Source organism: Mytilus galloprovincialis, chromosome 12 (genome assembly GCF_965363235.1).
Source record: "Mytilus galloprovincialis chromosome 12, xbMytGall1.hap1.1, whole genome shotgun sequence".
NCBI classification, from domain to species: Eukaryota; Metazoa; Mollusca; class Bivalvia; order Mytilida; family Mytilidae; genus Mytilus; species Mytilus galloprovincialis.
The window spans coordinates 80,545,246-80,572,828 of NC_134849.1; the positions used below are offsets into that span (position 1 = coordinate 80,545,246).

Genomic DNA, 27,583 nt, shown 5'->3' on the forward strand with positions numbered 1-27,583 from the left:
TCTTCTTTAATATTATTTGTCTGTTTGTCTTTTTATTTTTAGCCATGGCGTTATCAGTTTATTTTCAATCTACGAGTTTGACTATCTCTGGTACCTTTCATCCCTTTCCTATTTATATATAAAGCAGTCTTTTTTCAAATATTCTTTTTATTTATTACAAATACATTCATCAAAATCTTACAGGTGTTCATAACCATGTCGCAGTTCAAAACATCTTGAAATATATTAGAAGAGACCTCTCCTCTTCATATCCTTTCCTTGAAAAAAATCGCGAAATACACTGGGGAAAAGACAAGTTTACATGTTTGGTGCATCACTATGCTTAGCTGATAAGATTTCTGAGCATTTTTTTTTTGGATGCCACGTTATGCCCATTGAGGAGAAGGTATGCTCGGAAAGACGGAAAAAAGTTCAGAACAAAGACTAAGCTTTAGACAAAAGCTCAAATAAAAACACGAGTTTTAGTTGAATTGAGTGCAGCAAGAATTACTTCTCTGCCATACACATGAAATAGCCCCTAATCATTGAAGTAAGAATTGACACAGAAAAAAATATTAACACAATCCTACTGAACACAAAATATACTTTATAATATTATATATATACTATTTTAGATATGATATCATGTACATGCATTAACATAGGCATAATTTTAATTTTATTGTACCATTCAACTTAACAAAATTTGTTCAATTACAGTTTTCAAATATAACAGTTAAAATTCTGACAACTTTCACACAATCAGTTCTGACATCTGTGAATTTGTACCTCTGGCTCTCCCTATAACTTTCATAGTACATTATGTTTATGTATCGATTTGTTATATAAAAAATCATCTCATTGACATTTAATGTCATGATTCATATAGTCCATAAAAGCTTATTGGAAATGGCGACGTCCGCATTAGCTGTAGTAAACACGGAATTCAAACTAACATTGTTTCATATCTTTAATGTTTAAAAGTTCTATAAACCTGTTGTTTCTATAACATATTCCTGAGAAAAATACACCACCGAATCCTCATCTGTAGGTCTTTCAGCAACAACAACATCCGTAATATCGTTTGTAGTTGTGTAGACGCCATCAGCGTTAATCAAAGTGTAGGTAGCCATTCCACTTTCATCTCTATTGTCTATTGTCGTATGTGTATTTTGACCATTTTTCTGTGTAAAACCTTTACTACATTGTTCACTTTCACATGTTTCATGTGTATTGTGTATTGTCACATGCCTATTGTGTATTTTCATATGTCTATTTAGACCATTTTTCTGTGTATAACCCTTACCACATTTTTGACATATGTGTGTTTTATCGAGTGTACATTTTTCCATATGTCTTCGAAATTCTGTTTCAACATTAAATCCTTTGTCGCATAAATTACATCGAAATGTTTTATGTATAACACGCATGTGTTTACGAAGACTTTCATTCTGTGTAAATTTGTCTCCACATAAATCACAGAGGTAAGGCCTCGCCCCAGTGTGTGTTCTTTGATGTGCTCTAAGAGCGGTTGAATTTACAAATGTTTTAGTACATAAGTCACACGAATATGGTTTTTCTCCTGTGTGTGTTCTCATGTGATATTTGTGACTGGTGGCTGAAGTAAACCCTTTTCCACAAATATCACACAGATGTCGTCTTTCACCAGTATGTGTTCTCATGTGTGTCACCAAATCACTTTTCTTATAGATCATTTTATTACAAACATTACATTGGTGAAGTTTTTTACCAGTGTGCTTTGCATGGTGATTTTGGAACATAGAATTCAGAATCCACCGACTGCATACTTCACACTGAGTTTTGTTTCCTGTGTGTTGTCGTTTGAAGTGTCTCTCCATATCTTTTTTATCATAAAATCCTTTACCACATACCTTGCAGACATGATCTTTTTTACCAGAATGTATCCTCATATGAGGTATCAAACTTTCCTTAAACCTAAACCCTTTCCCACAGACATCACATTGGAGAAGTTTTTTACTTGTTGTGTGTAAACGCATATGTCTTTGTAGGTATCTGCTTACTGTAAAACCTTTATCACACACGGCACAAACAAATGACTTCACTGTAGAATGTGTTTGTAAATGTTTCCTAAAATACTTATTCTCTTTAAACTCTTTTCCACATCCTTCATAATCACACCTCAAAGTCTTCTTAACATGTACATCTTCTTTTACTTGCGGTCCAGCAGAACCTACAAAAAACAAGAAAATAATTTTGAACTATTTTATGTAAGTTTTCTGCTTTTGGCATTATAGTATTGAGATACCAACTATACCCATTGCTATATTTTCTACTGTGGTTCTATCTTGGATGAATGTCTTCCTTAGGAAATTATAGTTTTGAGAAACTAACTACTAGTTTATCAATTGCTATATTTTCTACTGTGGTGCTATCTTAGATGAGTTTCTTGCTTAGGGCATTATATTATTGAGATACCAGCTAAACCCATTGCTATATTTTCTACTGTGGTTCTATCTTGGATGAATGTCTTCCTTAGGAAATTATAGTTTTGAGAAACTAACTACTAGTTTATCAATTGCTATATTTTCTACTGTGGTGCTATCTTAGATGAGTTTCTTGCTTAGGGCATTATATTATTGAGATACCAGCTAAACCCATTGCTATATTTTCTACTGTGGTTCTATCTTGGATGAATGTCTTCCTTAGGAAATTATAGTTTTGAGAAACTAACTACTAGTATATCAATTGCTATATTTTCTACTGTGGTGCTATCTTAGATGAGTTTCTTGCTTAGGGCATTATATTATTGAGATACCAACTATACCCATTGCTATATTTTCTACAGTGGTTCTATCTTGGATGAATTTCTTCCTTAGGGCATTATAGTATTGAGAAACTCACTATATCAATTGCTATATTTTCTACTGTGCTTCTATCTTGGATGAATTTCTTCCTTAGGGCATTATAGCATTTAGAAACCAACTATATCAATTGCTATATTTTCTACTGTGGTATTATCTTAGATGAATTTCTTCCTTAGGGCATTAAAGCATTGAGAAACCAACTATATCAATTGCTTTATTTTCTACTGTGCTTCTATCTTGAATGAATTTCTTCCTTAGGGCATTATAGCATTGATAAACCAACTATATCAATTGCTATATTTTCTACTATATATTTGGTGCTATCTTGGATGAATTTCTTCCTTAGCATGCTTATGGCATTATAGCATTGAGAAACCAACTATATCCATTGCTATATTTTCTACTTTATATTTGGTGCTATTTTAATTTTATGATGGACCATACAGTGGCCATGTCGCCATGTTTTTTGGCTCACAAATACTATTTTAATTTCCATGGTGACACAATAAATTAGAGGAACGAGCATATTTGAGGTAGAGGATTATTTGTTAGAATATGTTATTTAAGTCTTAGAGAACTCAATTTCATGTTAAATGGCAAATTCAACTAATCAAAAAATATTATTTGTTCTTGATTAATCAAATTAAGTATAAGCAAACAGAAATCTATGAAATTTTAACATCAGGTACTACAAAAAGAAGATTAGGATTGATTCTGGGATTTTTAGTATTAATGGTTTAGGAATTAGGGGCCAAAAACAGGTCCCAAATAACCACTTTTCTTGGTTTTTGCACAATAACTTTAGTATAAGTTAATATAAATTTATGAACTTTTAACACAAGGTTTATGACCACAAAAGGAAAGTTTGGATTGATTGTGACAGTTTTGGTCCTAACGAATTAGGGGCCAAAAGGGTCCAAAATTAAACTTAATTAAGCTTAAATGTTGTGTCCATACTTGCTCTAACTGTTCAGGGTACGACCTCTGCGGTCGTATGAAGCTGTGCCCTGTGGAGCATCTGGTTTTAAGAGGTGTTGCCTCTTTCATGACATTTTTAATCAAGACGTGTTTAAACAAAATAACTTACTTGACCAATCTTCATCTTTTCTGCATGAGAGTGGATGTTCTTCGTCTGAACAACTGGTTTCTAACACTGGTTCTATCTTAATGGACACCACAGATTTTCCTGTTTCAGGAGCTGAACTATTCTCACCAGATGCAGCATCTAAGTTGTTAACTTCTGAATCTGAAATATCTGTGTGTGAAAATCCAAAAAGATTTTCTAATACCTCAACTGCCTCTTTCGACTCTGAATCCATTTCAATATCAGATTTGTTGACATCCATCATGGAAGAATCCTCAAAGTTCTCCACTGCCTCCTGCGACTCTAAATCAATTTCATTATCAGATTTGTTGACATCCATTATAGAAGAATCCTCAAAGTTCTCCACTGCCTCCTGCGACTCTAAATCATCCTCAAAGTTGACATTTTTTGAAACTGTGTTTGAGTTTTTCGTTGTAGTAACTTTAAAGGGATGAGCCTGGTCTGTGGTAAAAGGAACGTCTGAAATAGCAACACCTGAATCAATTGGTTGAGTGACATTAACATCTAGTTTACTACTTTGATCATAGTTTTCTACAGTTTTACTGCCTGTTGTCAAAAATGAAATACTTTTCGCACTAGATGGATTTGACGCCGATTTATTCTGATAATACTTCTTCTTGATCTCAATGTTTGTAGAAGATGCAGATTTCTTTCCTTCTGGAGTTCTCGAGTTGACAAGTCTTCCAAGTGCAGATCCAGAAAGATTGAGTTTCCCAGAAGATTGTTCTCCTTTAGAAGAACTCGAGTTGACAGGTCTTCCAAATGCAGATCTAGAAAGGTTGAGTTTCCCAGGTGACTGTTTGTTACATAGGTGATTTTCTGTGTGTTTCTGAACTCTATCATTCCTAATCCACAAACTACACACGTCACACTGAGTTGTATTTCCAGTATGTGTACGATTAAAGTGTTTCAACATATATCGTTTCTGATAAAACCCTTGACCACATACATAACATATGTGATCTCTATCACCAGTATGCATCTTCATGTGAGGTCTTACACTGTCCTTGTTACTAAACCTTTTATCACACACTTCACACTTGTAACTCTTATCATCTGTGTGTGTTAACATGTGCCTTTTGAGATATCTTTTGACTGTGAAACTTTTATTACACATGTCACACACGAAGGGCTTGTTTCCACAATGTATTAATAAGTGTCTTTTTAAGTATTTATTCAAGGTAAACACTTTTCCACATCCACCATAATCACACCTTAAGGATTGTTTCTTTTTCTTTACATTTTCTTCTCTATTTTCTTCTCTATTTTCATCAAAACCTAGTAAAACAATGCAATCATTTAAATAAGTTTATCATGTTTTAGGGGGAAAAGGGAGTGGTGGAAACACATGTATCTTGCTCATCATTAATTGTGGAATGACCATTCAACTACAATTGAGGAGTAAGCATGGGTTTTTTCCCATCGAGCAGAACTTTTTTATTGCCGCAAAGCATCAGCTGTTTTTCTTTTTTTTAAGTTAACATTTATTTATAAACAAAAACCTCGATCCTTTTTGTATGGTGAATGTTAACTAACATATTTAAGTCTATTATTTATTTTAATGTTTAAGACAGTATTGGATGCATCACCTGCTGTAACTGTTCTTTAGGGTTATGTCCTCGTGTGTTGATACAATACTAAACATATGGAAATTTTATAGAAAATCTATAGTCTTTCCCCTTGTACATGTATATATGGCAAATCGTTGCCTGATAGTTAGAGGATTATTGTGTGCAGTGGTAGCGCCTCTTCAAGCATTGTTTACCTTTTAGTTTCAAGGTTATTCAGGACTTTTTGTAAACAATAAACGCAAGATTTCACATTATAGAAAACAAGCAAGTAACCTATGTTTGAAATTTAAGATGTATTAAAGATGAATAAACTCATCATACATACCAGGATTGAAATTTTATATTAACAACAGACCTGTGTATTGTCTTCAAAAGACATCAGTGACGCTCAAATAAATAAAAAAAATGATAAAAAGGCCAAATAAAGTACAAAGTTGAAGAGCATTGAGGACCAAAAATTCAGTTTTGCCTAAAACAGCAAGGTAATCTATTCCTAAGGTAGAAAAGCCTTAGTATTACAAAAATTCAAAGTTTTGTTAACAGTTAATTTATCATGTTTATATTTATGAACATATCAATGATAACTCAAGTCAACACAGAAGTGCTGACTATTGGGCTGGTGAAACACTCAGGGTATTAAAATTCCACCAGCAGTGTTTTTCGACCCAGTGGTTGTAAATAAACTCATCACTGAAACCAGGATTGAAATTTTATATTTACACCAAACGCACGTTTCGTCTACAAAAGACTCTGACATCAGTGACGCTCAAATAAAAAAGTGTTAAAAAGTCCAAAGTTGAAGAGCATGACAGACTGTGGGTTTTCTATAAAAATATTGATCTATTTGCCACAATGTCAATTTTTTCTATCAAACGCAATGGAACGATAAATATGAATGCTTTTTAACGCACCACCAGTGTCTTGTAAGTTGTTACCTGCAAACATGCTGTAGCTTTTCACTAAACATATTAGACATATAATTTTAAAACTGTGTATGCATATTTATAGAAATAGTTGAGACTACTTACTGGACAACTCTTCACTTTCAACAGCTGAATCGTATTCGTCGGAAAGACTGGTTTCCAAAATGCTTTCAGTTTTAATAGACTCGAGAGGTATGATAATATCAGGATCTGAGTTATTTGAACAAGATGGACTTGACTGGGTTATAACTGCAATTGGTTTTGTCGGAGTATATTTCTCCTTGGTACCAATTCCTGGATCTCTGGTGGATGAACACTCCCCATCTGATATAGTTGACAAAGTAGGTGAATTTTTCATTTGTCCATAAGTCTCTGTGTTGTTTTTATCCTTGACATTACCTACTGTAGGTTTGACAGTTGAACATTTTCCATTAGATTTACATGACCGTGTCACCATCGGAACACAATGTTTCTTTTGATTATATTTCTCCTTTTTTGTTCTGCCTCTTGTTTTTATTGTTGAAGTATTAGCAGCTAGATGTTTTAACTGCACTATGCATGGCATCGGTGATTTATTTCCACCCAATGGACTTGGTGGCGAAGAAATGATTTTTGGATCATCAGGCTTCTCCTTGGAAAATAATGTTGAAGTATTCAGAGCAGATACACTTAACTGTGCCACAGCAGGGGTGTTACTTTTATCATTGGTCTGTTTGTCATTAGTATTCGTAGCTGGAGAATTTACAACCTGTAGCGTCAACTGCAGAACAGGTAGATTGGATGAAGCTGCATCTTTACCTTTGGTACCTTAATAGAAAAGAACATATAATTAATGACCTTAGCATCACCTGCAGAACAGGTACATTGCATGAACCTACATCTTTACCTATGGTACTTAAATAGAAACGAAAAATTAATTAATGACCATAACAGCAAACATAATAAACTCTTATTACAGAGATATGTCTCGCTTTTTTATAATTTGGATAATGCAAATGTTGAAATAAAAAATAGCAACACTTAAATATGAAAGTTTAGCAAATATTCAAAGTCAATGAACTAAAGATTGCATATTTTGGCGTTAATATTGAGTCACTGATAAGGTCTTTGCGTCGGAACTAAACACATTTATTCTAAAAACAGTTGTTGGCAATTACACGGGTTATGTTCTTCTCATATATGTTATGATGGTATGATACTAAACCCCTAACGGGAAGGATTGTGCCTGATGTTCATATGATGAAATCATAATCTTTCAGTCAGTTTAATTGAAGTCTGGAGCTGGCATGTCAGTTAACTGCTAGTAGTCTGTTGTTATTTATGTATTATTGTCATTTTGTTTATTTTCTTTGGTTACATCTTCTGACAACAGACTAGGACTTCTCTTGAACTGAATTTTAATGTGCGTATTGTTATGCGTTTACTTTTCTACATTGGTTAGAGGTATAGGGGGAGGGTTGAGATCTCACAAACATGTTTAACCCCGCCGCATTTTTGCGCCTGTCCCAAGTCAGGAGCCTCTGGCCTTTGTTAGTCTTGTATTATTTTAATTTTAGTTTCTTGTGTACAATTTGGAAATTAGTATGGCGTTCATTATCACTGAACTAGTATATATTTGTTCAGGGGCCAGCTGAAGGACGCCTCCGGGTGCGGGAATTTCTCGCTACATTGAAGACCTGTTGGTGACCTTCTGCTGTTGTTTTTTATTTGGTCGGGTTGTTGTCTCTTTGACACATTCCCCATTTCCATTCTCAATTTTATGACTGGAAGTACATGGCTAAACAATCTCCATGAAAATGAGATTTGCCAATGCTAATACAGCTGCATACTAAATACCATTGACTTATCATAAGTAGTTCTCTTTAAACAAACCAAAACACAAACTAATACAAGTAAACTAAGCAAAGTCAATAAACCATAACTGAGGGGGAGGGTACACAAATTCCATGGTAATGAGAGGTGCCAATGTTTATACAACTGCATACAAAGTATCATTGACCTACCACTACCGGTTCCCTATCAACTGACCTAATCACAAACTAATACATGAAAACCAACCAAAAGTTTCAAAGTCAATAGACCATAACTGAGGGGGCTGGGTCAAATAATATCCATGGTAATGAGATGTGCCAATGCTTATACAACTGCATACTAAACATTTTTGACTTATCACTAGTAGTTCACCATAACCTAGACCTAATCATTATCTAATACATTGTTGACGCCGCCGTTGCCAAAGCAGGAAACAGCATACCTAGGTCTCGCTTTATGACTCTGTCAAGCAAGACAAAAAACGTCAATATCAGACTTTAACTTCATTTTGTCTTTGACCCTGTAGGTTTGCTCCACTCGACCAATGAGATTGCGGCAACTTTTCAATATAGGTTAAACATTGCCAAAGCTGATATTTCATTGTTCAGCAAAACAAAATTACGATGTCAAATTGTTTTAATAGGTGTGTTTCAGAATTAAATGCATGTGGAGAAGAGAAGCATTGTTTTTAGACTCCACCAACCTTTAAATAAAATTTGTTATTTTACATACAATTCTTACAAATTCTATGGAAAAAAAACCATTCCTCACCATGTGTTAATATTTGAATCAGCCTTATGATCTCCAATGCAACATGTAAGAAAACAGGAGCAATGAGAGATTTATTGAGATGTCTCGATGGCAATCAAACCACATCTTCCTTTTTTTCGAGCCGTAGACTTTTATCGAAACATAGTGATCTTACATTCCGTCAACTGAGGCGGCAGCGTCCACAAATATTCACTCTGTGGAAAAGTTTTTAAAGTTCTAATAACTTTCTTAAGGAGGTAGACCTTGTTTAAGGGAAATAACTCTTAAAATCATCAGTACGTTTGTGTCAACCGTTTTCATAAATGTATTCTAAGCATCAATGTTACATAGACTATTTCCAATCCGTTTCAGGTAAATGCTTAAAATACATTGATGAAACTTGACTTTTGAAAACGTTTAATTGACTTAAAGAGTTGTCTCCCTTACTCTCCTTTTTCTAATTACCAATTCCATCAATAGTTATGATAAGTCTTATTAAATTTGGACGGTTGATAAACGGTATACCCTTCACAACTGTAATGCATGGGGTATAATTAGAATTGTTGGAAAATTATAATACACATTGATGTTGTTTGGCCTTACCTTGAGCATCAGGATGTGCCAAAGGTGGAGAGGTACACACTGCTATACGGTTCTCGTGACGAGGTGTTACAGATGCAGAGGTACACACTGCTAGACGGTTCTCATGACGAGGTGTAACAGGTGCAGAGGTACACACTGTTAGACGGTTCTCATGACGAGGTTTAACAGGTGCAGAGGTACACACTGCTAGACGGTTCTTGTATTTCTCCTTTATTGGTTCTAGTGACGTCTTTTTAATTTTATCACTACCTACAATGTATGAAGCAAACTTAAAATTAAACTTGATTGCAATTGCTGTTTAGACAAATATTAAAGAATAATCAAACTAGAGGCTCTAAAGAGGCTGTGTCGCTCATTTTGGTCTATATGAATATTAAACAAAGGAAGCAGATGAATTCATGACAAAATTGTGTTTTGGTGATGGTGATGTGTTTGTACATCTTACTTTACTGAACATTCTTGCTGCTTACAATTATCTCTATCTATAATGAACTTGGCCCAGTAAGTTTCAGTGGAAAATCTTAGTAAAAATTTACATTTTTATGAAAATTGTTAAAAATTGACTATAAAGGACAATAACTCCTTAGGTGGTCAAATTTACCATTTTTGGTCATGTTGTCTTTTTTAGGTCTTACTTTGCTGTACATTGTTGCTGTTAACAGTTTACCTCTGTCTATAACAATAATCAAGATATTAACTAGAGGCTCTCAAGAGCCTGTATCGCTCACCTGACTCTATTTGGGTTTTTGAATTCATATAAAAAAAGATAAAATTTGGCTACAAAGTAACAACACTTGGTCAGCACCAGATAAGAAACATTCATGCTATGTTTGGTTTCAATCCATTCAGTGGTTCTCTAAAAGAAGACATTTGTATGTATTTCCCATAGGGTCCTATGTTAAACTAAGTCCCCCGCTGGCGGCCATCTTGGATAATGGATCGGCTACAAAGTAACAACACTTGGTCAGCACCTCATAAGGAACATTCATGCCATGTTTGGTTACATTCCATTCAGTGGTTCTCTAAAAGAGGTCATTTTAATGCATTTCCCATAGGGTCCTATGTTAAACTAAGTCCCCTGCTGGCGTCCATCTTAAATGATGGATCGGCTACAAAGTAACAACACTTGGTCAGCACCTCATAAGGAACATTCATCCCATGTTTGGTTTCATTCCATTCAGTGGTTTACTAAAAGAAGTCATTTGTATGCATTTCCCATAGGGTCCTATGTTAAACTTAAGTCCACTGCTGGCGGCCATCTTGGATGATGGATCGGCTATAAAGTAACAACACTTAGTCAGCACCTCATAAGGAACATTCATGCTATGTTTGGTTTCATTCCATTCAGTGGTTCTCTAAAAGAAGTCATTTTTATGCATTTCCCATAGGGTCCTATGTTAAACTAAGTCCCACGCTGGCGGCCATCTTGGATGATGGATCGGCTACAAAGTAACAACACTTGATCAGCATCTCATGAGGAACATTCATGCCATGTTTGGTTTCATTCCATTCAGTGGTTCTCTAAAAGAAGTCATTTGTATGCATTTCCCATTGGGTCATATGTTAAACTAAGTCCCCCGCTGGCGGCCATCTTGGGTGATGGATCGGCTACAAAGTAACAACACTTAGTCAGCACCTCATAAGGAACATTCATGCCATGTTTGGTTTCATTCCATTCAGTGGTTCTCTAGAAGAAGTTCAAAATGTAAAATGTTAACGACGACGACGGACGACAAGTGATGAGAAAAGCTCACTTGGCTCTTCAGGCCAAGTGAGCTAATAAAAAACGAAAAAATTTCCTTAAAATTACCAATTGGGGGCAGCAACCAAACAACATGTTGTCCAATCCATCTGAAAATTTCAGGGCAGATAGATCTTGACCTGATAAACATGTCAACTCCGTCAGATTTGGTTTAAATGCTTCATTTTTTGAGTTATTGACCAATAAAGGGCTGCGCTTTAGCGCATGATACGCCCGTTGCTCTTTTAACTTGTCTTTTATGCTTTAAATGAATTTATATGATCAACTAGAAATAGTGTGAGCCCTGTCAAATACCCCCCCCCCCCCCCCAAATAATAAATAAAAATGCACAAAAAAATTGGCACTATTAGGGTCAATAGATATAAACAATTCATCAAAGTTGCATAATTGGAAAATCCCCCTTTTTTAAGAATAAAAATTCATAACACGGAAATGTTAAATCTGAAATTTATAAAAATTGAAAGGGAGCTTACATCAATAGATATAAACAATTCAGCAAAGTTTCATGGACATTGGTGAAAGCCTTTTTGAGTTATTGTCCGAGGTGTTAAAAATCCCCATTTTTTTATGAGTAAAGCCCCATAAATCCAAAACTTTAAATCCGAAATTTATAAAAATTGAAAGGGAGCTTACATCAATAAATACAAACAATTCACCAAAGTTTCATGGACATTGGTGAAAGCCTTTTAAAGTTATTGTCCGAAGTGTTGAAAATCCCCCCTTTTTTATGAATAAAGCCCCATAAATCCAAAACTTAAAGTCTGAAATTAAAAACAAAAGAAAGAGAGCTTACATCAATAGATATAAACAATTCACCAAAGTTTCATGGACATTGGTGAAAGCCTTTTTGAGTTATTGTCCGAAGTGTTGAAAATCCCCCATTTTATGAATAAAGCCCCATAAATCCAAAACTTAAAATCTGAAATTAAAAAAAAAGAAAGGGAGCTTACGTCAATAGATATAAACAATTCACTTAAGTTTCATGGAAATTGGTGAAAGTGTTTTGAGTTATTGACTGAAGTGTGGACGGACGGACAGACGGACAACGGTATACCATAATACGTCCCGTCTAAAAGACGGGCGTATAAAAACTGCATTTTGATAGAGATGGTGTCAAACTGTAATGATCCCTTTGTCTATAGCTAGAAATGATGTCAAACTGTAATGACCCCCTTTACCTTCACAACTCACACAGTATTAACTTATTACCTTCACAAACGATACTGTTATCTATCCAGGCAAGACAAATCACATGGGCTGTTGGGTATTTCTGATCAAACTCCAACACCTGGAAAACAAAGAATGTTAATGGTGTAGCATGTTGAACAACACACTGCTGACAGCCTTGGCGATTGACAAATAAATAGAACACCTAATGTTACAAAATGAATCTTAATTATACCCCTGCTTTAAATGATACCCCCGCTTTAAAAAAGAGGGGGGGGTATACTGTTTTACCTCTGTCTGTCCTTCCATCAGTCAGTCAGTCAGTCTGTCCGTCCCATGAATATTTTTCTCAGGAACTGCAATACAAGGATTTCTGAAATTTGGTTTCAGGGTTTATCTAAGTCAGCTATGCCGTGTGATGCGTTTTCAGATTGATCACTTGACAACTTCCTGTTTACCGAACACTTGTATAATATACACATGATAGCCAAGTTGAAATTTTCGTCACATTTTTCTCAGGAACTACAATACAAGGATTTCTGAAATTTGGTTACAGGATTTTTATAAGTCAGCTATACTGTGTGATGCGTTTTCAAATTCATCACTCGACAACTTCCTGTTTACCGAACAATTGCATATTTTTACACTATTAATATTATATATCCACTTGCGGCGGGGGTATCATCAGTGAGCAGTAGCTCGCAGTTTCACTTGTTATTAATCTGCCGAAAAGATGGTATGAGGTGTACAAATTGTTACACCATATCCGGATTTAGACAATAAATGTCTCTTAAGTGATGTTAGGAATTGAATCAGTATTTGGAAGGACATATAAGTTTCCTTTATTAAGATTGAATCTGAAATATTAATAGTCAAAATAGGATGAACAAACTACAAGTCCAAAATAATATTATAAACATATCTATCTAAAATGGCAAAAAGTTCAAACCTTTGACAACGTTAGAAAAAAACCTGGATTTTAAATAATTAATATTCAAAACAACTTGAAGAGTGAATACAATTTCTTGCCTTTTTAAATAATTCCAAACACATATTATAGATTATATACTGCTTATAGTATCTTAATGCAAAAAAAGTCACGTAAAGTAACTTACTACATGTTACTGAGAAACAGAATTTGTCTCAAAAAGTTCATCTGTTCAGTGAACCAAGAAATGATGTTAATGTCTGGTGAAAGGTGTTTGACATGTATACCTACCATATAAAACCATAGACCAAATATCAGTGGCCTACCATAAACAGTTTCTGAGAAACTGTCCTAATCTCAAAACTTTGATAATATTTTACACAGTTGTTGGAAAAGCAATCCCTATGTCTCGCATTCTGAGACTTTTGTCGCAGGCCAGACAAAGAACGTAATTTGGACAATTTTAATTATTTTTATATTAACCATAATTCTATACTTGATACCTTTTTCTTTAATCCATCCCAACATTTCTGAAGTGAATCTGGCATCTTATTATTGTCTCAGCTGAAAATAAAATAAAATTTTCATCATTACTTAGCATACTTTTAATCATAAGTTATCTATATAAAAAAGAAGATGTGGTATGATTGCCAATGAGACAACTATCCACAAAAGACCAAAATGAAACAAATTATTAACAACTATAGGTCAGCGTACAGCCTTCAACAATGAGCAAAGCCCATACCGCATAGTCAGTTATAACACGCCCCGATAAGACAATGTAAAACTTCAAATGAGAAAACTAACGGCCTTATTTATATAAAAAAATGAACGAAAAACAAATATATGTTACACTTAAACAAACGACAACCACTGAATTACAGGCTCCTGACTTGGGACAGGCACATTCATGTACATAGATAATGAGGCCAGTTCAACATGTTAGCGGGATCCCAACCCTCCCCTAACCTGGGACAGTGGTATAACAGTACAACATAAGAACAAACTATAAAAATTTGTAAGGGTTCCGCGGAACCCAGTGTCTCGCCTACTTTTGCTGTAAATCGCAGGCTCAACAAAAAATGAGGAAAAAAATAAATAAAAAAATTCCTCTTGATACTATCTTTTGATTGTAAGAAGCTTCTGTCCAAGTTTGGTAAAAATCTAGGATAGTTAATGAATCTAATTAATGTTTGAAAACTTAAACTGCCGACTGTATGTAATGTTAACTGGAAGAAAATCTACGTCCATTTAAAAGTAAAATACAGAAAAAATGGAGTTATCTTTTTACAATATTTACTTCTGGATACTATCTTATGGTCATAAATAAGCTTCTGTCCAAGTTTGGTACAAACCCAGGATAGTTTAAGAAAGTTATTAAAATTTTAAAAACTTTAACCACAGAGTGAATGTAATGTTTCCCTGCAGAAAAACTAAGTCCATTTAAAAGTAAAATACGGAAAAAATGGATTTATTTTTTTACAAAATTTATTTCTGGATACTATCTTATGATCATAAACAAGCTTCTGTCAAAATTTGGTTCAGACCAAGGACAGTTTAAGAAAGTTATTAAAATTCTAAAAACTTTAACCACAGAGTGATGTAATGTTTCCCCGCAGAAAAAACTAAGTCCATTTATAAGTAAAATACGGAAAAAATGGAATTTTATTTTTACAAAATTCACTTCCGGATACTATCTTATGATCATAAACAAGCTTCTGTCCAAGTTTGGAAGAAATCCAGTATAGTTTAAGAAAGTTATTAAAATGTCAAAAACTTTAACCACAGAGTGAATATTTGTGGACGCCGCCGACGACGACGCCGACGGAAAGTAGGATCGCTTAGTCTCGCTTTTTCGACTAAAGTCGAAGGCTTGACAAAAATCAGTTGAAAAAGGCTTAACTCATCAGATGGAATATGTTTTCCTTATCCATTTATTATTTTTTGATACATTTTAGCACTGTTTTATTCTGTATTCTCTATTTTAGCACTGTTTTATTCTGTATTCTCTATTTTAGCACTGTTTTATTCTGTATTCTCTATTTTTGCACTGTTTTATTCTGTATTCTCTATTTTAGCACTATTTTATTCTGTATTCTCTATTTTAGCACTGTTTTATTCTGTATTCTCTATTTTTAGCATTGTTTTATTCTGTATTCTCTATTTTAGCACTGTTTTATTCTGTATCTTCTATTTTTAGCAGTTTTATTCTGTAGTTTATATTTTGCACTGTTTTATTTTGTATTCTCTATTTTTAGCACTGTTTTATTCTCTATTTTAGCACTGTTTTATTCTGTATTCTCTATTTAAGCACTGTTTTATTCTGTATTCTCTATTTTTAGCACTGTTTTATTCTGTATTCTCTATTTTAGCACTGCTTCATTCTGTATTCTCTATTTTTTGCAGTTTTATTCTGTATTCTCTATTTTTAGCAGTTTTATTCTGTATTCTATATTTTTAGCAGTTTTATTCTGTATTCTCTATTTTTAGCACTGTTTTATTCTGTATTCTCTATTTTTACAATGTTTTATTCTGTATTCTCTATGTTTTATGGGATAGGATTCTTACAAGGAGATTTTTAGTGAAATGCACATTCAACAACCAATCAACAAAAAGATTTGCCTACTTATTTTCACAAGTTATATAAAAGTTTTAGAATATATATATATAATTTATTATCATGTATATTTTGTGTTTAGCTGTGTAACTTTTGTGTAACTTTTGTCGTCTTTTCAGTAATAGTGTTTCAATGACAACCCATGCAAATGTATGTGCTACAACCAATCAACACAAAGGTTGCCTTCATGTACTATCACAAGTTATACATGTTATATAAAAGCTTTAGAATATGTTTTTATATTTTGTGTTTAGCTGTGTAACTTTTGTTGTCTCCTATTTTTAGTACCTTTGGTTTACTTTTTAATCGCTGTGTGTGAAAAATCATAACTAAAATGCCTGCCAAAATGGTTATTGGGTATAAATTAATTATCTTTCTTTTGGCAATATGGGAAAAGTGTACTGTTATAACTAGTCTCTAAACACAATAACTCCAAATGGAGCTTTCGTTAGTAGAAGCCATATTAACTATGTGTATCAGTGAGAAAAAAGGTAAAAGCATAAAAATATATATACATGTATACCAATACACATAATTAACAGCGCCTGGTGATGTTTTACAGCCTGACCGGTTTCGGTCCAAAAAGGACCTTTATCAGAGGCAGAATGGTGGATTAATGTTTGCACCCTATTTATATAGATATGGTAACCGGCGGTTTAGTAAACCGGCGTTTGAGTTTCAGATTAACAGCCCGTTGAGTTAACCGGCGGTTCAGATTAACTGCCCATTGAGTAATCCGGTAGTTCAGAGTTCACCAGCGGTTCAGAGTTAACTGGCGGATCAACATGTTATCCAGTGGACGAATATATATCTGGTTGATATCTAAACAGGTTCAGTTATCCTTTCAGGCAAAAATCCCAGTGGGATTTCCCATGGTTACAGTTATCTATATTTAGCTAATGTACATGTTTAATACAGTAAACTTTTTGACATTTTACGGTAACATTTTGACATTATTCTGCCTCTGATGAAGGTCCTTTTTTTTTTAGGTCAGTAGTGGTTTTTATTTTTGCGATTTTTGAATGGAATGAGAAAAAACTATATCTCCAGTGAACACGGTTAGTAGTTAAGAAATTTTTTACTGATAACCGCTACGAATTTCAGCTAACTGCGACTATAGGTATGTTGAAAACAAATGTACAATCAACAATAAACAACGACGTGCAGTTACTAGCATTACTGCATATTCATCATGTTCATCGGTATTTCAGTGTGAATATTGACAAAGTAATAGAGAAGTTTGTTTCTGCCTAGACCCAAAGATCAGAATTTTAACGATTTTGAGTAAATTCTGTATCATGTATTGTTTATGTAATATTACTCTATTCAGAAGATTTATAGTTATACAATCATAATTTTGTTATAAGTTCCTACTACATATAGCACCTCTTTTAACCGTCCTATGACCGAAAACCGGAATAAAAACTATTTTTTCTGTATAAAAGGGTCTCGCTCTGCAGTTGTTGTTTGAACATCGTTTCTTTCTAACGCCCTTGCCTGTATCCATGCATTTGTTTTCCACTGTATCCCATAGTAATTTAGTTTGTGTGTTAATAAGTGCGTGTGGGTGTGTGGATGTTTGTCTAACATTCTAGACTTTGTATTTCACAGATGTGATTGACTGCTTACCAAAAATAAGAAAAAGATAATCTGTAATCAAAATATTGGAATGGTAACGCCTGGTATGGGGAAGGAAGCATGTCCGATGATTACAGGCGTTACATGTTACTTAATCTGTAGATTCCGCCTCTGTCAGGCGCACCTCCATACGGTGTTACATGGATGTTGCTATATACAAGGGCTCAATCACATCCTAACTTCGTGATTTATTGTGGATTTCATCAAGTACTTTATGTTAACCGGGTATATACAAATAATTACCATAACTCGGCCCTTGACAATCTCGGCCCATTACAAACTCGGCCTATACTAATGATTGATGTTGTTTTAAAAATGCCACATCGGCGACATAGACCACACAGGAACATATATATTGATTGTATTTATTTATGATTAGAGTTATGTGGTTAATTTATTGAGCAGTTCCTATATTTTTCAGTCAGACGTACGCTACCAAATCTATAAATTTCGGAAGTCTCGGGGAGTACGAGATTTCATTAATTTTATACTGAAAAGCCTATCAGATTCATTTCCCGTTAGATATACTGTTCCCAGGACCATACCATTAACAAAAAAATAAGAAAACAGAATTCAGTGGTTGTTGTTTGTTTATGTGTTACATATTTGTTTTTTCGTTCATTTTCTTTAATCTAAATTAGACCGTTTGTTTTTCTCGTTTGAATTGTATCACATGTTCATTTCTAGGCCTTTATTATTTGACCTATGTGGTATGGGCTTTGCACATTGTTGAAGGCAGTGCGATGACCTAAACTGTGTCATTTTGGTCTCTTCAGGAAAGTTGTCTGATTGGCAATCATCAGTTTTATATCATAGGATGTATAAGTTATAAGCTATATATGCAAGTCGGAAACCAGAACCGGTAAACGGGGTGAAGCAGCATTCAGACGGACTATTAAAAAGAGACAGAAGCACAAAAACACATCAGTGTAAACCATTGGACTTTGGGCAAAACATTTTCCCACCGTATTTAACCAGCCCCCCTTTTTCAAAAAAAAATCCGGATAAATAAATAACAGACAAACGTCACTGCATTCATTTGCTACTAATCTGATTTTGACGATACGTTATACATCTTTTGTATTGTGTACATTTTAACAGTTTATTTATATAGTACTGAAAAAAAGTACTGAGTTTAATTTCAGAGTTACCTCCCCATTGACTAGTTGATATGAAATAGTGAGCCAACCTTTTACTTTGCATACGTGTAGAAAAAGTCCAACTAAAAATGTCAGTCAAGTTGAACACGAAGAAGAAGAGAGAAATGGAAAAACTCATATCATGACAAAAATTATTTTTCGGTTGAAGGTTAGCTGTGTGATTTTGACCCCCTTCCCCCTAAAAAAAGAGCACAATAAAACCCTAGCATGACTTCCTATTTTCGTAGATTGTCATTCTAACGAAAACTGATTAGAAAAAGTTTTTAATGATAAAAAAAAAAGATTAGAAAAAGTTTTATTCAGTTCTAACAAGTGCGTGAAAATACACTGATATAACTTTAATGGTGCCTAACTACACAAAAAATATCCAAAAAACAGCTGCATACTTAGGTGTTAGAAATAGTATAGTCATAAGGAGTGAAATAAAACAAACAATGGAAATAATTTGACCCAAAAAAATATTTCAGAGACCAGTGCAAAGTTCAGAGAAAAGTAAAGAAAAGGGTAGGGCTCAGCTAGATTTAGTTTGATAACTAATGTACAACAATTGTAGATTCTTTTTGAATAAATTGGGTAGCCCTTAAAAGGGCTTTTGGTGGCTGAATAGCCTCTGCAGACTGAAGTCTGGAACAGTTTACTTCTTCTTTGGTGTCTTCTTGGCTTTTGGTTTGGCTGCCTTCTTTTTGGCTGGTGACTTGGCTGCTGGCTTCTTTGGCTTGGCTGCTTTCTTTGCTGCTGGTTTTTTTGCTTTTGGTTTGGCCGCCTTTTTCTCTCCCGCTGGTTTCTTTGCTGCTGGCTTCTTTTTCTTGGGTGTGGTCTTTGCCTTCTTAGGCTTGGCGGCCTTAGGTTTGGCTGCTTTTTTTGCCTTTGCTGGCTTCTTTTTAACCACTTTAGCCTCTCCAATTCTGAAAGAGCCGGATGCTCCAGTTCCCTTGGACTGCTTCAAACTGTTGTTCTTAACTCCGGCTCTGAGTGCAAGTTTTAAATGAGCATTTACTGACTTGGCATCTTTTCCGACGTTGAAGTTGGCCATGATGTACTTCAGAATTGCTTGCCTTGAGGAACCTCCACGTTCTTTCAAAGCGGCGATGGCTTTTCCAATCATCTCGCTGTATTTAGGATGTGCGGAAGGCTTCTTTGGCTTGGCTGCTGCCTTTTTCTTTGGTGATTTAGCTGGTGCTACTGCTGGTGCTGCTGTTGCGTCTACCATTTTGAATGATTCAAAATATTATCCTTTACGAAGTTTATACTACGAATAACGATTTGAAAATAACGCCATTCCAGGCCTCGTTTATTTATAACAGACGAACGCGGACCTCGACGAAGACACCCTTAAAAATAACTTGTAAAATCCATTACGCGATCTCGGTAAAATGATTATGTGCTTCTTCGAAGACTTTTATGATAATTTATAGTATAATTCTATCAAAAACATTCACATATAGCATACCAAATTGCTCAACAGTCATTAATCTTGCATGTTAGATAAACTGTGTATTTTTCGATGTACACAGTAAAAAGATATTAATAGTTAAAGTAGAACCGACTGAATTGTCTTCGCAGGTATGTTGACAGAAAATTTACGAGTTTTTCTCATTACACAAATATTCTATCGTCGTAAAATTGTACAGCGGAAGAAAAATCATTTCTCTCTAGGTTTCTTTCCGTTTTTATTCACTGGAAGCATGTTCCTCCTCGTAATAAGTTTGTTTCCAGCTAGAGGGAAACACACAAAAAGTTCACGCGCCATTGTTTAATTGCAGATTTTTACTAAAACTTCAAATAACATTTTTATTCAACCCGAGCGAAATTTCGCAAACATTCAAGATTCGAATGAACAAACCCAATATCTAGAATACGAATTTGAAACATCTTTTTATTTAATTTAGCGTTGGGAACTTTTCAGAGAGCGACTTTGTTTTCAGTGGATCTCAGGCACTGGACAACTGTTCTGTATGATGCGTATTCGCTTTTATTTCCATTTGCATGTACAATTTGCGCACTTTCAAGTCAAAAACTCGAATATGTCTTATAGAATATACCATATTTTTCAAAAAAATATATTTAATTAATTTTATTATCAATAACCGATGATCAGAGCTCAAAGCTAGTGGCCTGGCCGCCTGAAAGTTTCGATACAAACAAAAACAAAACACGAAGATTTTTGTAGTTTTATAATTCGAAAGTGGTACATATCATTTGTATCTTAATTGACAATTACAAAAGTTCATTTATTTCCCCTCAAAAAGGGGAAAGTGTGTCACAGTGAAGACTCTAGCTATACATATGCATTATACCTATATAAGCTATGCAGGTGAACCCAGAACCGGTAACGGGTGAAGCAGCATCCCGTGACACGGACGATTAAAAAGAGACGGAAGGACAAAAACACATCAGTGTGAACCATTGGACTTTGGGCAAAACATTTTCCCACTGTATTTAACTAAACCGCCCGCCCCCTTCCCCTTTTTCCAAAAAAACAAAATCCGGAGAAAAAAGGGGGGATATATAATAGGGTTCTCTTTTGAAGACATATTAGCATAGCGTTTAATGGATGTTAGTACAAGATGTAATATGCTGTGTGTGGTTTTCTTCTTCATTAAGGCCAAATAAAAAAGAATATGTGTGTTTCCTACTCCCTATCTACCTTATATTTTAAGCTTAGTCATAGCATACCTTAAAGATTTTTTTTTTTTTTTTTTTTTTTATCATTTTCCAATAAGCACAGATTTTCTCAGTCTCCCATGTACGTATATACTAGTAGGCTATGTTTGTGTGTGTGTCGTTAATTAAGGTGCTGTCATTTCAATATGAAAATAAGGAAGGAGATGTGGTATGATTGCCAATGAGACAACTATCCACCATAGTTCAAATGAAGTGGATGTAAGCAATTATAGACAACTGTATAGATGATCTTCAAAAATGAGAGAGAAAAACCTATACCGTGAACCTATACAATTCACGCGATACCTGTTATCAGAGAAATAACTTTTTCTTACTTTTGTACCACTGTCCGTCCATCCATCCTTGTTTTTGTTCATCACAGTAGTCACATGTGACGTCACTGTATTGTTTCGGGTTTATTCACCTCGCGTGCTGTCGACAGATTAAAACGACATAGCAAAGATACAGTCAAGTCGTCACACACTAAATAACAGAGAGAAAAAAAAAGAGAAAAATCACAGGACAACCATTTGAAAGAAACATAGAAACAAGTAGGTGCTTTTATTTTATACACGAGTAAAACAAAGGTGAAATTCGAAAGGTAGAGAATAGTGAAATTTGCATAATAAATCGCAGGTAATAAAATGACAAAATAATTGCAGAACTGTTAAATGTTGAACAAAAACCTCCTCCGTACTTTAGAGTTTCCTTCTTACTTTTAATACACAATATTATTGTAGTAATTTTGACAAATAATAAATAAAAAAATAAATAAATAACAGACAAACGTCACTGCATTCATTTGCTACTAATCTGATTTTGACGATACGTTATACAACTTTTGTATTGTGTACATTTTAACAGTTTATTTATATAGTACTGAAAAAAAGTACTGAGTTTAATTTCAGAGTTACCTCCCCATTGACTAGTTGATATGAAATAGTGACCCAACCTTTTACTTTGCATACGTGTAGAAAAAGTCCAACTAAAAATGTCAGTCAAGTTGAACACGAAGAAAAAGAGAGAAATGGAAAAACTCATATAATGACAAAAATGATTTTTCGGTTGAAGGTTAGCTGTGTGATTTTGACCCCCTTCCCCCTAAAAAAAAGAGCACAATAAAACCCTAGCATGACTTCCTATTTCCGTAGATTGTCATTCTAACGAAAACTGATTAAAAAAAGTTTTATTCAGTTCTAACAAGTGCGTGAAAATACACTGATATAACTTTAATGGTGCCTAACTACACAAAAAATATCCAAAAAACAGCTGCATACTTAGGTGTTAGAAATAGTATAGTCATAAGGAGTGAAATAAAACAAACAATGAAAATAATTTGACCCAAAAAAATATTTCAGAGACCAGTGCAAAGTTCAGAGAAAAGTAAAGAAAAGGGTAGGGCTCAGCTAGATTTAGTTTGATAACTAATGTACAACAATTGTAGATTCTTTTTGAATAAATTGGGTAGCCCTTAAAAGGGCTTTTGGTGGCTGAATAGCCTCTGCAGACTGAAGTCTGGAACAGTTTACTTCTTCTTTGGTGTCTTCTTGGCTTTTGGTTTGGCTGCCTTCTTTTTGGCTGGTGACTTGGCTGCTGGCTTCTTTGGCTTGGCTGCTTTCTTTGCTGCTGGTTTTTTTGCTTTTGGTTTGGCCGCCTTTTTCTCTCCCGCTGGTTTCTTTGCTGCTGGTTTCTTTTTCTTGGGTGTGGTCTTTGCCTTCTTAGGCTTGGCGGCCTTAGGTTTGGCTGCTTTTTTTGCCTTTGCTGGCTTCTTTTTAACCACTTTAGACTCTCCAATTCTGAAAGAGCCGGATGCTCCAGTTCCCTTGGACTGCTTCAAACTGTTGTTCTTAACTCCGGCTCTGAGTGCAAGTTTTAAATGAGCATTTACTGACTTGGCATCTTTTCCGACGTTGAAGTTGGCCATGATGTACTTCAGAATTGCTTGCCTTGAGGAACCTCCACGTTCTTTCAAAGCGGCGATGGCTTTTCCAATCATCTCGCTGTATTTAGGATGTGCGGAAGGCTTCTTTGGCTTGGCTGCTGCCTTTTTCTTTGGTGATTTAGCTGGTGCTACTGCTGGTGCTGCTGTTGCGTCTGCCATTTTGAATGATTCAAAATATTATCCTTTACGAAGTTTATACTACGAATAACGATTTGAAAATAACGCCATTCCAGGCCTCGTTTATTTATAACAGACGAACGCGGACCTCGACGAAGACACCCTTAAAAATAACTTGTAAAATCCATTACGCGATCTCGGTAAAATGATTATGTGCTTCTTCGAAGACTTTTATGATAATTTATAGTATAATTCTATCAAAAACATTCACATATAGCATACCAAATTGCTCAACAGTCATTAATCTTGCATGTTAGATAAACTGTGTATTTTTCGATGTACACAGTAAAAAGATATTAATAGTTAAAGTAGAACCGACTGAATTGTCTTCGCAGGTATGTTGACAGAAAATTTACGAGTTTTTCTCATTACACAAATATTCTATCGTCGTAAAATTGTACAGCGGAAGAAAAATCATTTCTCTCTAGGTTTCTTTCCGTTTTTATTCACTGGAAGCATGTTCCTCCTCGTAATAAGTTTGTTTCCAGCTAGAGGGAAACACACAAAAAGTTCACGCGCCATTGTTTAATTGCAGATTTTTACTAAAACTTCAAATAACATTTTTATTCAACCCGAGCGAAATTTCGCAAACATTCAAGATTCGAATGAACAAACCCAATATCTAGAATACGAATTTGAAACATCTTTTTATTTAATTTAGCGTTGGGAACTTTTCAGAGAGCGACTTTGTTTTCAGTGGATCTCAGGCACTGGACAACTGTTCTGTATGATGCGTATTCGCTTTTATTTCCATTTGCATGTACAATTTGCGCACTTTCAAGTCAAAAACTCGAATATGTCTTATAGAATATACCATATTTTTCAAAAAAATATATTTAATTAATTTTATTATCAATAACCGATGATCAGAGCTCAAAGCTAGTGGCCTGGTCGCCTGAAAGTTTCGATACAAACAAAAACAAAACACGAAGATTTTTGTAGTTTTATAATTCGAAAGTGGTACATATCATTTGTATCTTAATTGACAATTACAAAAGTTCATTTATTTCCCCTCAAAAAGGGGAAAGTGTGTCACAGTGAAGACTCTAGCTATACATATGCATTATACCTATATAAGCTATGCAAGTGAACCCAGAACCGGTAACGGGTGAAGCAGCATCCCGTGACACGGACGATTAAAAAGAGACGGAAGGACAAAAACACATCAGTGTGAACCATTGGACTTTGGGCAAAACATTTTCCCACTGTATTTAACTAAACCGCCCGCCCCCTTCCCCTTTTTCCAAAAAAACAAAATCCGGAGAAAAAAGGGGGGATATATAATAGGGTTCTCTTTTGAAGACATATTAGCATAGCGTTTAATGGATGTTAGTACAAGATGTAATATGCTGTGTGTGGTTTTCTTCTTCATTAAGGCCAAATAAAAAAGAATATGTGTGTTTCCTACTCCCTATCTACCTTATATTTTAAGCTTAGTCATAGCATACCTTAAAGATTTTTTTTTTTTTTTTTTTTTTATCATTTTCCAATAAGCACAGATTTTCTCAGTCTCCCATGTACGTATATACTAGTAGGCTATGTTTGTGTGTGTGTCGTTAATTAAGGTGCTGTCATTTCAATATGAAAATAAGGAAGGACTTGTGGTATGATTGCCAATGAGACAACTATCCACCATAGTTCAAATGAAGTGGATGTAAGCAATTATAGACAACTGTATAGATGATCTTCAAAAATGAGAGAGAAAAACCTATACCGTGAACCTATACAATTCACGCGATACCTGTTATCAGAGAAATAACTTTTTCTTACTTTTGTACCACTGTCCGTCCATCCATCCTTGTTTTTGTTCATCACAGTAGTCACATGTGACGTCACTGTATTGTTTCGGGTTTATTCACCTCGCGTGCTGTCGACAGATTAAAACGACATAGCAAAGATACAGTCAAGTCGTCACACACTAAATAACAGAGAGAAAAAAAAAGAGAAAAATCACAGGACAACCATTTGAAAGAAACATAGAAACAAGTAGGTGCATTTATTTTATACACGAGTAAAACAAAGGTGAAATTCGAAAGGTAGAGAATAGTGAAATTTGCATAATAAATCGCAGGTAATAAAATGACAAAATAATTGCAGAACTGTTAAATGTTGAACAAAAACCTCCGTACTTTAGAGTTTCCTTCTAACTTTTAATACACAATATTATTGTAGTAATTTTGACAAATAATAAATAAACAAATAAACAAATAACAGACAAACGTCACTGCATTCATTTGCTACTAATCTGATTTTGACGATACGTTATACATCTTTTGTATTGTGTACATTTTAACAGTTTATTTATATAGGACTGAAAAAAGTACTGAGTTTAATTTTAGAGTTACCTCCCCATTGACTAGTTGATATGAACTAGAGAGCCAACCTTTGACTTTGCTTACGTGTAGAAAAAGTCTAACAAAAAATGTCAGTCAAGTTGAACACGAAGAAGAAGAGAGAAATGGGAAAACTCACATAATGACAAAAATGATTTTTCGGTTGAAGGTTAGCTGTGTGATTTTGACCCCCTTCCCCCTAAAAAAAGAGCACAATAAAACCCTAGCATGACTTCCTATTTTCGTAGATTGTCACTCTAACGAAAACTGAATAGAAAAAGTTCTATTCAGTTCAAATAAGTGCGTGAAAATACACTGATATAATTTTAATGGTGCCTAACTACACAAAAAATATCCAAAAAACAGCTGCATACTTAGGTGTTAGAAATAGTATAGTCATAAGGAGTGAAATAAAACAAACAATGGAAATAATTTGACCCCAAAAAATATTTCATAGACCAGTGCAAAGTTCAGAGAAAAGTAAAGAAAAGGGTAGGGCTCAGCTAGATTTAGTTTGATAACTAATGTACAACAATTGTAGATTCTTTTTGAATAAATTGGGTAGCCCTTAAAAGGGCTTTTGGTGGCTGAATAGCCTCTGCAGACTGAAGTCTGGAACAGTTTACTTCTTCTTTGGTGTCTTCTTGGCTTTTGGTTTGGCTGCCTTCTTTTTTGCTGGTGACTTGGCTGCTGGCTTCTTTGGCTTGGCTGCTTTCTTTGCTGCTGGTTTTTTTGCCTTTGGTTTGGCCGCCTTTTTCTCTCCAGCTGGTTTCTTTGCTGCTGGCTTCTTCTTCTTGGGTGTGCTCTTTGCCTTCTTAGGCTTGGCGGCCTTAGGTTTGGCTGCTTTCTTTGCCTTTGCTGGCTTCTTTTTAACTACTTTAGCCTCTCCAATTCTGAAAGATCCGGATGCTCCAGTTCCCTTGGACTGCTTCAAACTGTTGTTCTTAACTCCGGCTCTGAGTGCAAGTTTTAAATGAGCATTTACTGACTTGGCATCTTTTCCGACGTTGAAGTTGGCCATGATGTACTTCAGAATTGCTTGCCTTGAGGAACCTCCACGTTCTTTCAAAGCGGCGATGGCTTTTCCAATCATCTCGCTGTATTTAGGATGTGCGGAAGGCTTCTTTGGCTTGGCTGCTGCCTTTTTCTTTGGTGATTTAGCTGGTGCTACTGCTGGTGCTGCTGTTGCGTCTGCCATTTTGAATGATTCAAAATATTATCCTTTACGAAGTTTATACTACGAATAACGATTTGAAAATAACGCCATTCCAGGCCTCGTTTATTTATAACAGACGAACGCGGACCTCGACGAAGACACCCTTAAAAATAACTTGTAAAATCCATTACGCGATCTCGGTAAAATGATTATGTGCTTCTTCGAAGACTTTTATGATAATTTATAGTATAATTCTATCAAAAACATTCACATATAGCATACCAAATTGCTCAACAGTCATTAATCTTGCATGTTAGATAAACTGTGTATTTTTCGATGTACACAGTAAAAAGATATTAATAGTTAAAGTAGAACCGACTGAATTGTCTTCGCAGGTATGTTGACAGAAAATTTACGAGTTTTTCTCATTACACACATATTCTATCGTCG

The 27,583-nt window shown here is 34.8% G+C and overlaps 4 protein-coding genes across 4 annotated transcripts; all 4 read right to left on the reverse strand.

Moving 5' to 3' along the window:
* Nucleotides 1–635: 635 nt before the first annotated feature.
* Nucleotides 636–17,925, reverse strand: LOC143054979 (uncharacterized). Its single transcript, XM_076228089.1, has 7 exons — nt 17,693–17,925; nt 13,950–14,010; nt 12,561–12,639; nt 9,590–9,838; nt 6,530–7,231; nt 3,913–5,208; nt 636–2,191 (listed from the first exon to the last, which is right to left on the reverse strand). Exons 2-7 carry the CDS (start codon nt 13,992–13,994, stop codon nt 966–968), a joined length of 3,597 nt encoding a protein of 1,198 aa, XP_076084204.1. The 5' UTR covers nt 13,995–14,010; nt 17,693–17,925; the 3' UTR covers nt 636–965.
* Nucleotides 17,926–19,356: 1,431 nt separating this feature from the next.
* Nucleotides 19,357–20,060, reverse strand: LOC143053883 (uncharacterized). The gene has a single exon (XM_076226675.1). It carries the CDS (start codon nt 19,964–19,966, stop codon nt 19,496–19,498), a length of 471 nt encoding a protein of 156 aa, XP_076082790.1. The 5' UTR covers nt 19,967–20,060; the 3' UTR covers nt 19,357–19,495.
* Nucleotides 20,061–22,910: 2,850 nt separating this feature from the next.
* Nucleotides 22,911–23,705, reverse strand: LOC143054980 (histone H5-like). Its single transcript, XM_076228090.1, has one exon. It carries the CDS (start codon nt 23,624–23,626, stop codon nt 23,051–23,053), a length of 576 nt encoding a protein of 191 aa, XP_076084205.1. The 5' UTR covers nt 23,627–23,705; the 3' UTR covers nt 22,911–23,050.
* A 2,829-nt stretch (nt 23,706–26,534) lies between these two features.
* On the reverse strand, nt 26,535–27,234 carry LOC143054981 (histone H5-like). Its single transcript, XM_076228091.1, has one exon. The coding sequence runs from the start codon at nt 27,173–27,175 to the stop codon at nt 26,600–26,602; it is 576 nt and encodes a 191-aa protein (XP_076084206.1). The 5' UTR covers nt 27,176–27,234; the 3' UTR covers nt 26,535–26,599.
* Between the last annotated feature and the right edge of the window lie 349 nt (nt 27,235–27,583).

What these genes read in the sequence shown, in the direction of transcription:
- LOC143054981 (XM_076228091.1), bottom strand. Translation starts at nt 27,175, where the DNA reads ATGGCAGACGCAACAGCAGCACCAGCAGTAGCACCAGCTAAATCACCA.
- LOC143054980 (XM_076228090.1), bottom strand. Translation starts at nt 23,626, where the DNA reads ATGGCAGACGCAACAGCAGCACCAGCAGTAGCACCAGCTAAATCACCA.
- LOC143053883 (XM_076226675.1), bottom strand. Translation starts at nt 19,966, where the DNA reads ATGATTGGAAAAGCCATCGCCGCTTTGAAAGAACGTGGAGGTTCCTCA.
- LOC143054979 (XM_076228089.1), bottom strand. Translation starts at nt 13,994, where the DNA reads ATGCCAGATTCACTTCAGAAATGTTGGGATGGATTAAAGAAAAAG. An exon ending in GGCACATCCTGATGCTCAAG is followed by an intron (nt 7,232 to 9,589) that starts GTAAGGCCAAAC and finishes TTTTCTATTAAG; the next exon opens with GTACCAAAGGTAAAGATGCA. An exon ending in TGAAAGTGAAGAGTTGTCCA is followed by an intron (nt 5,209 to 6,529) that starts GTAAGTAGTCTC and finishes TTGTTTTACTAG; the next exon opens with GTTTTGATGAAAATAGAGAA.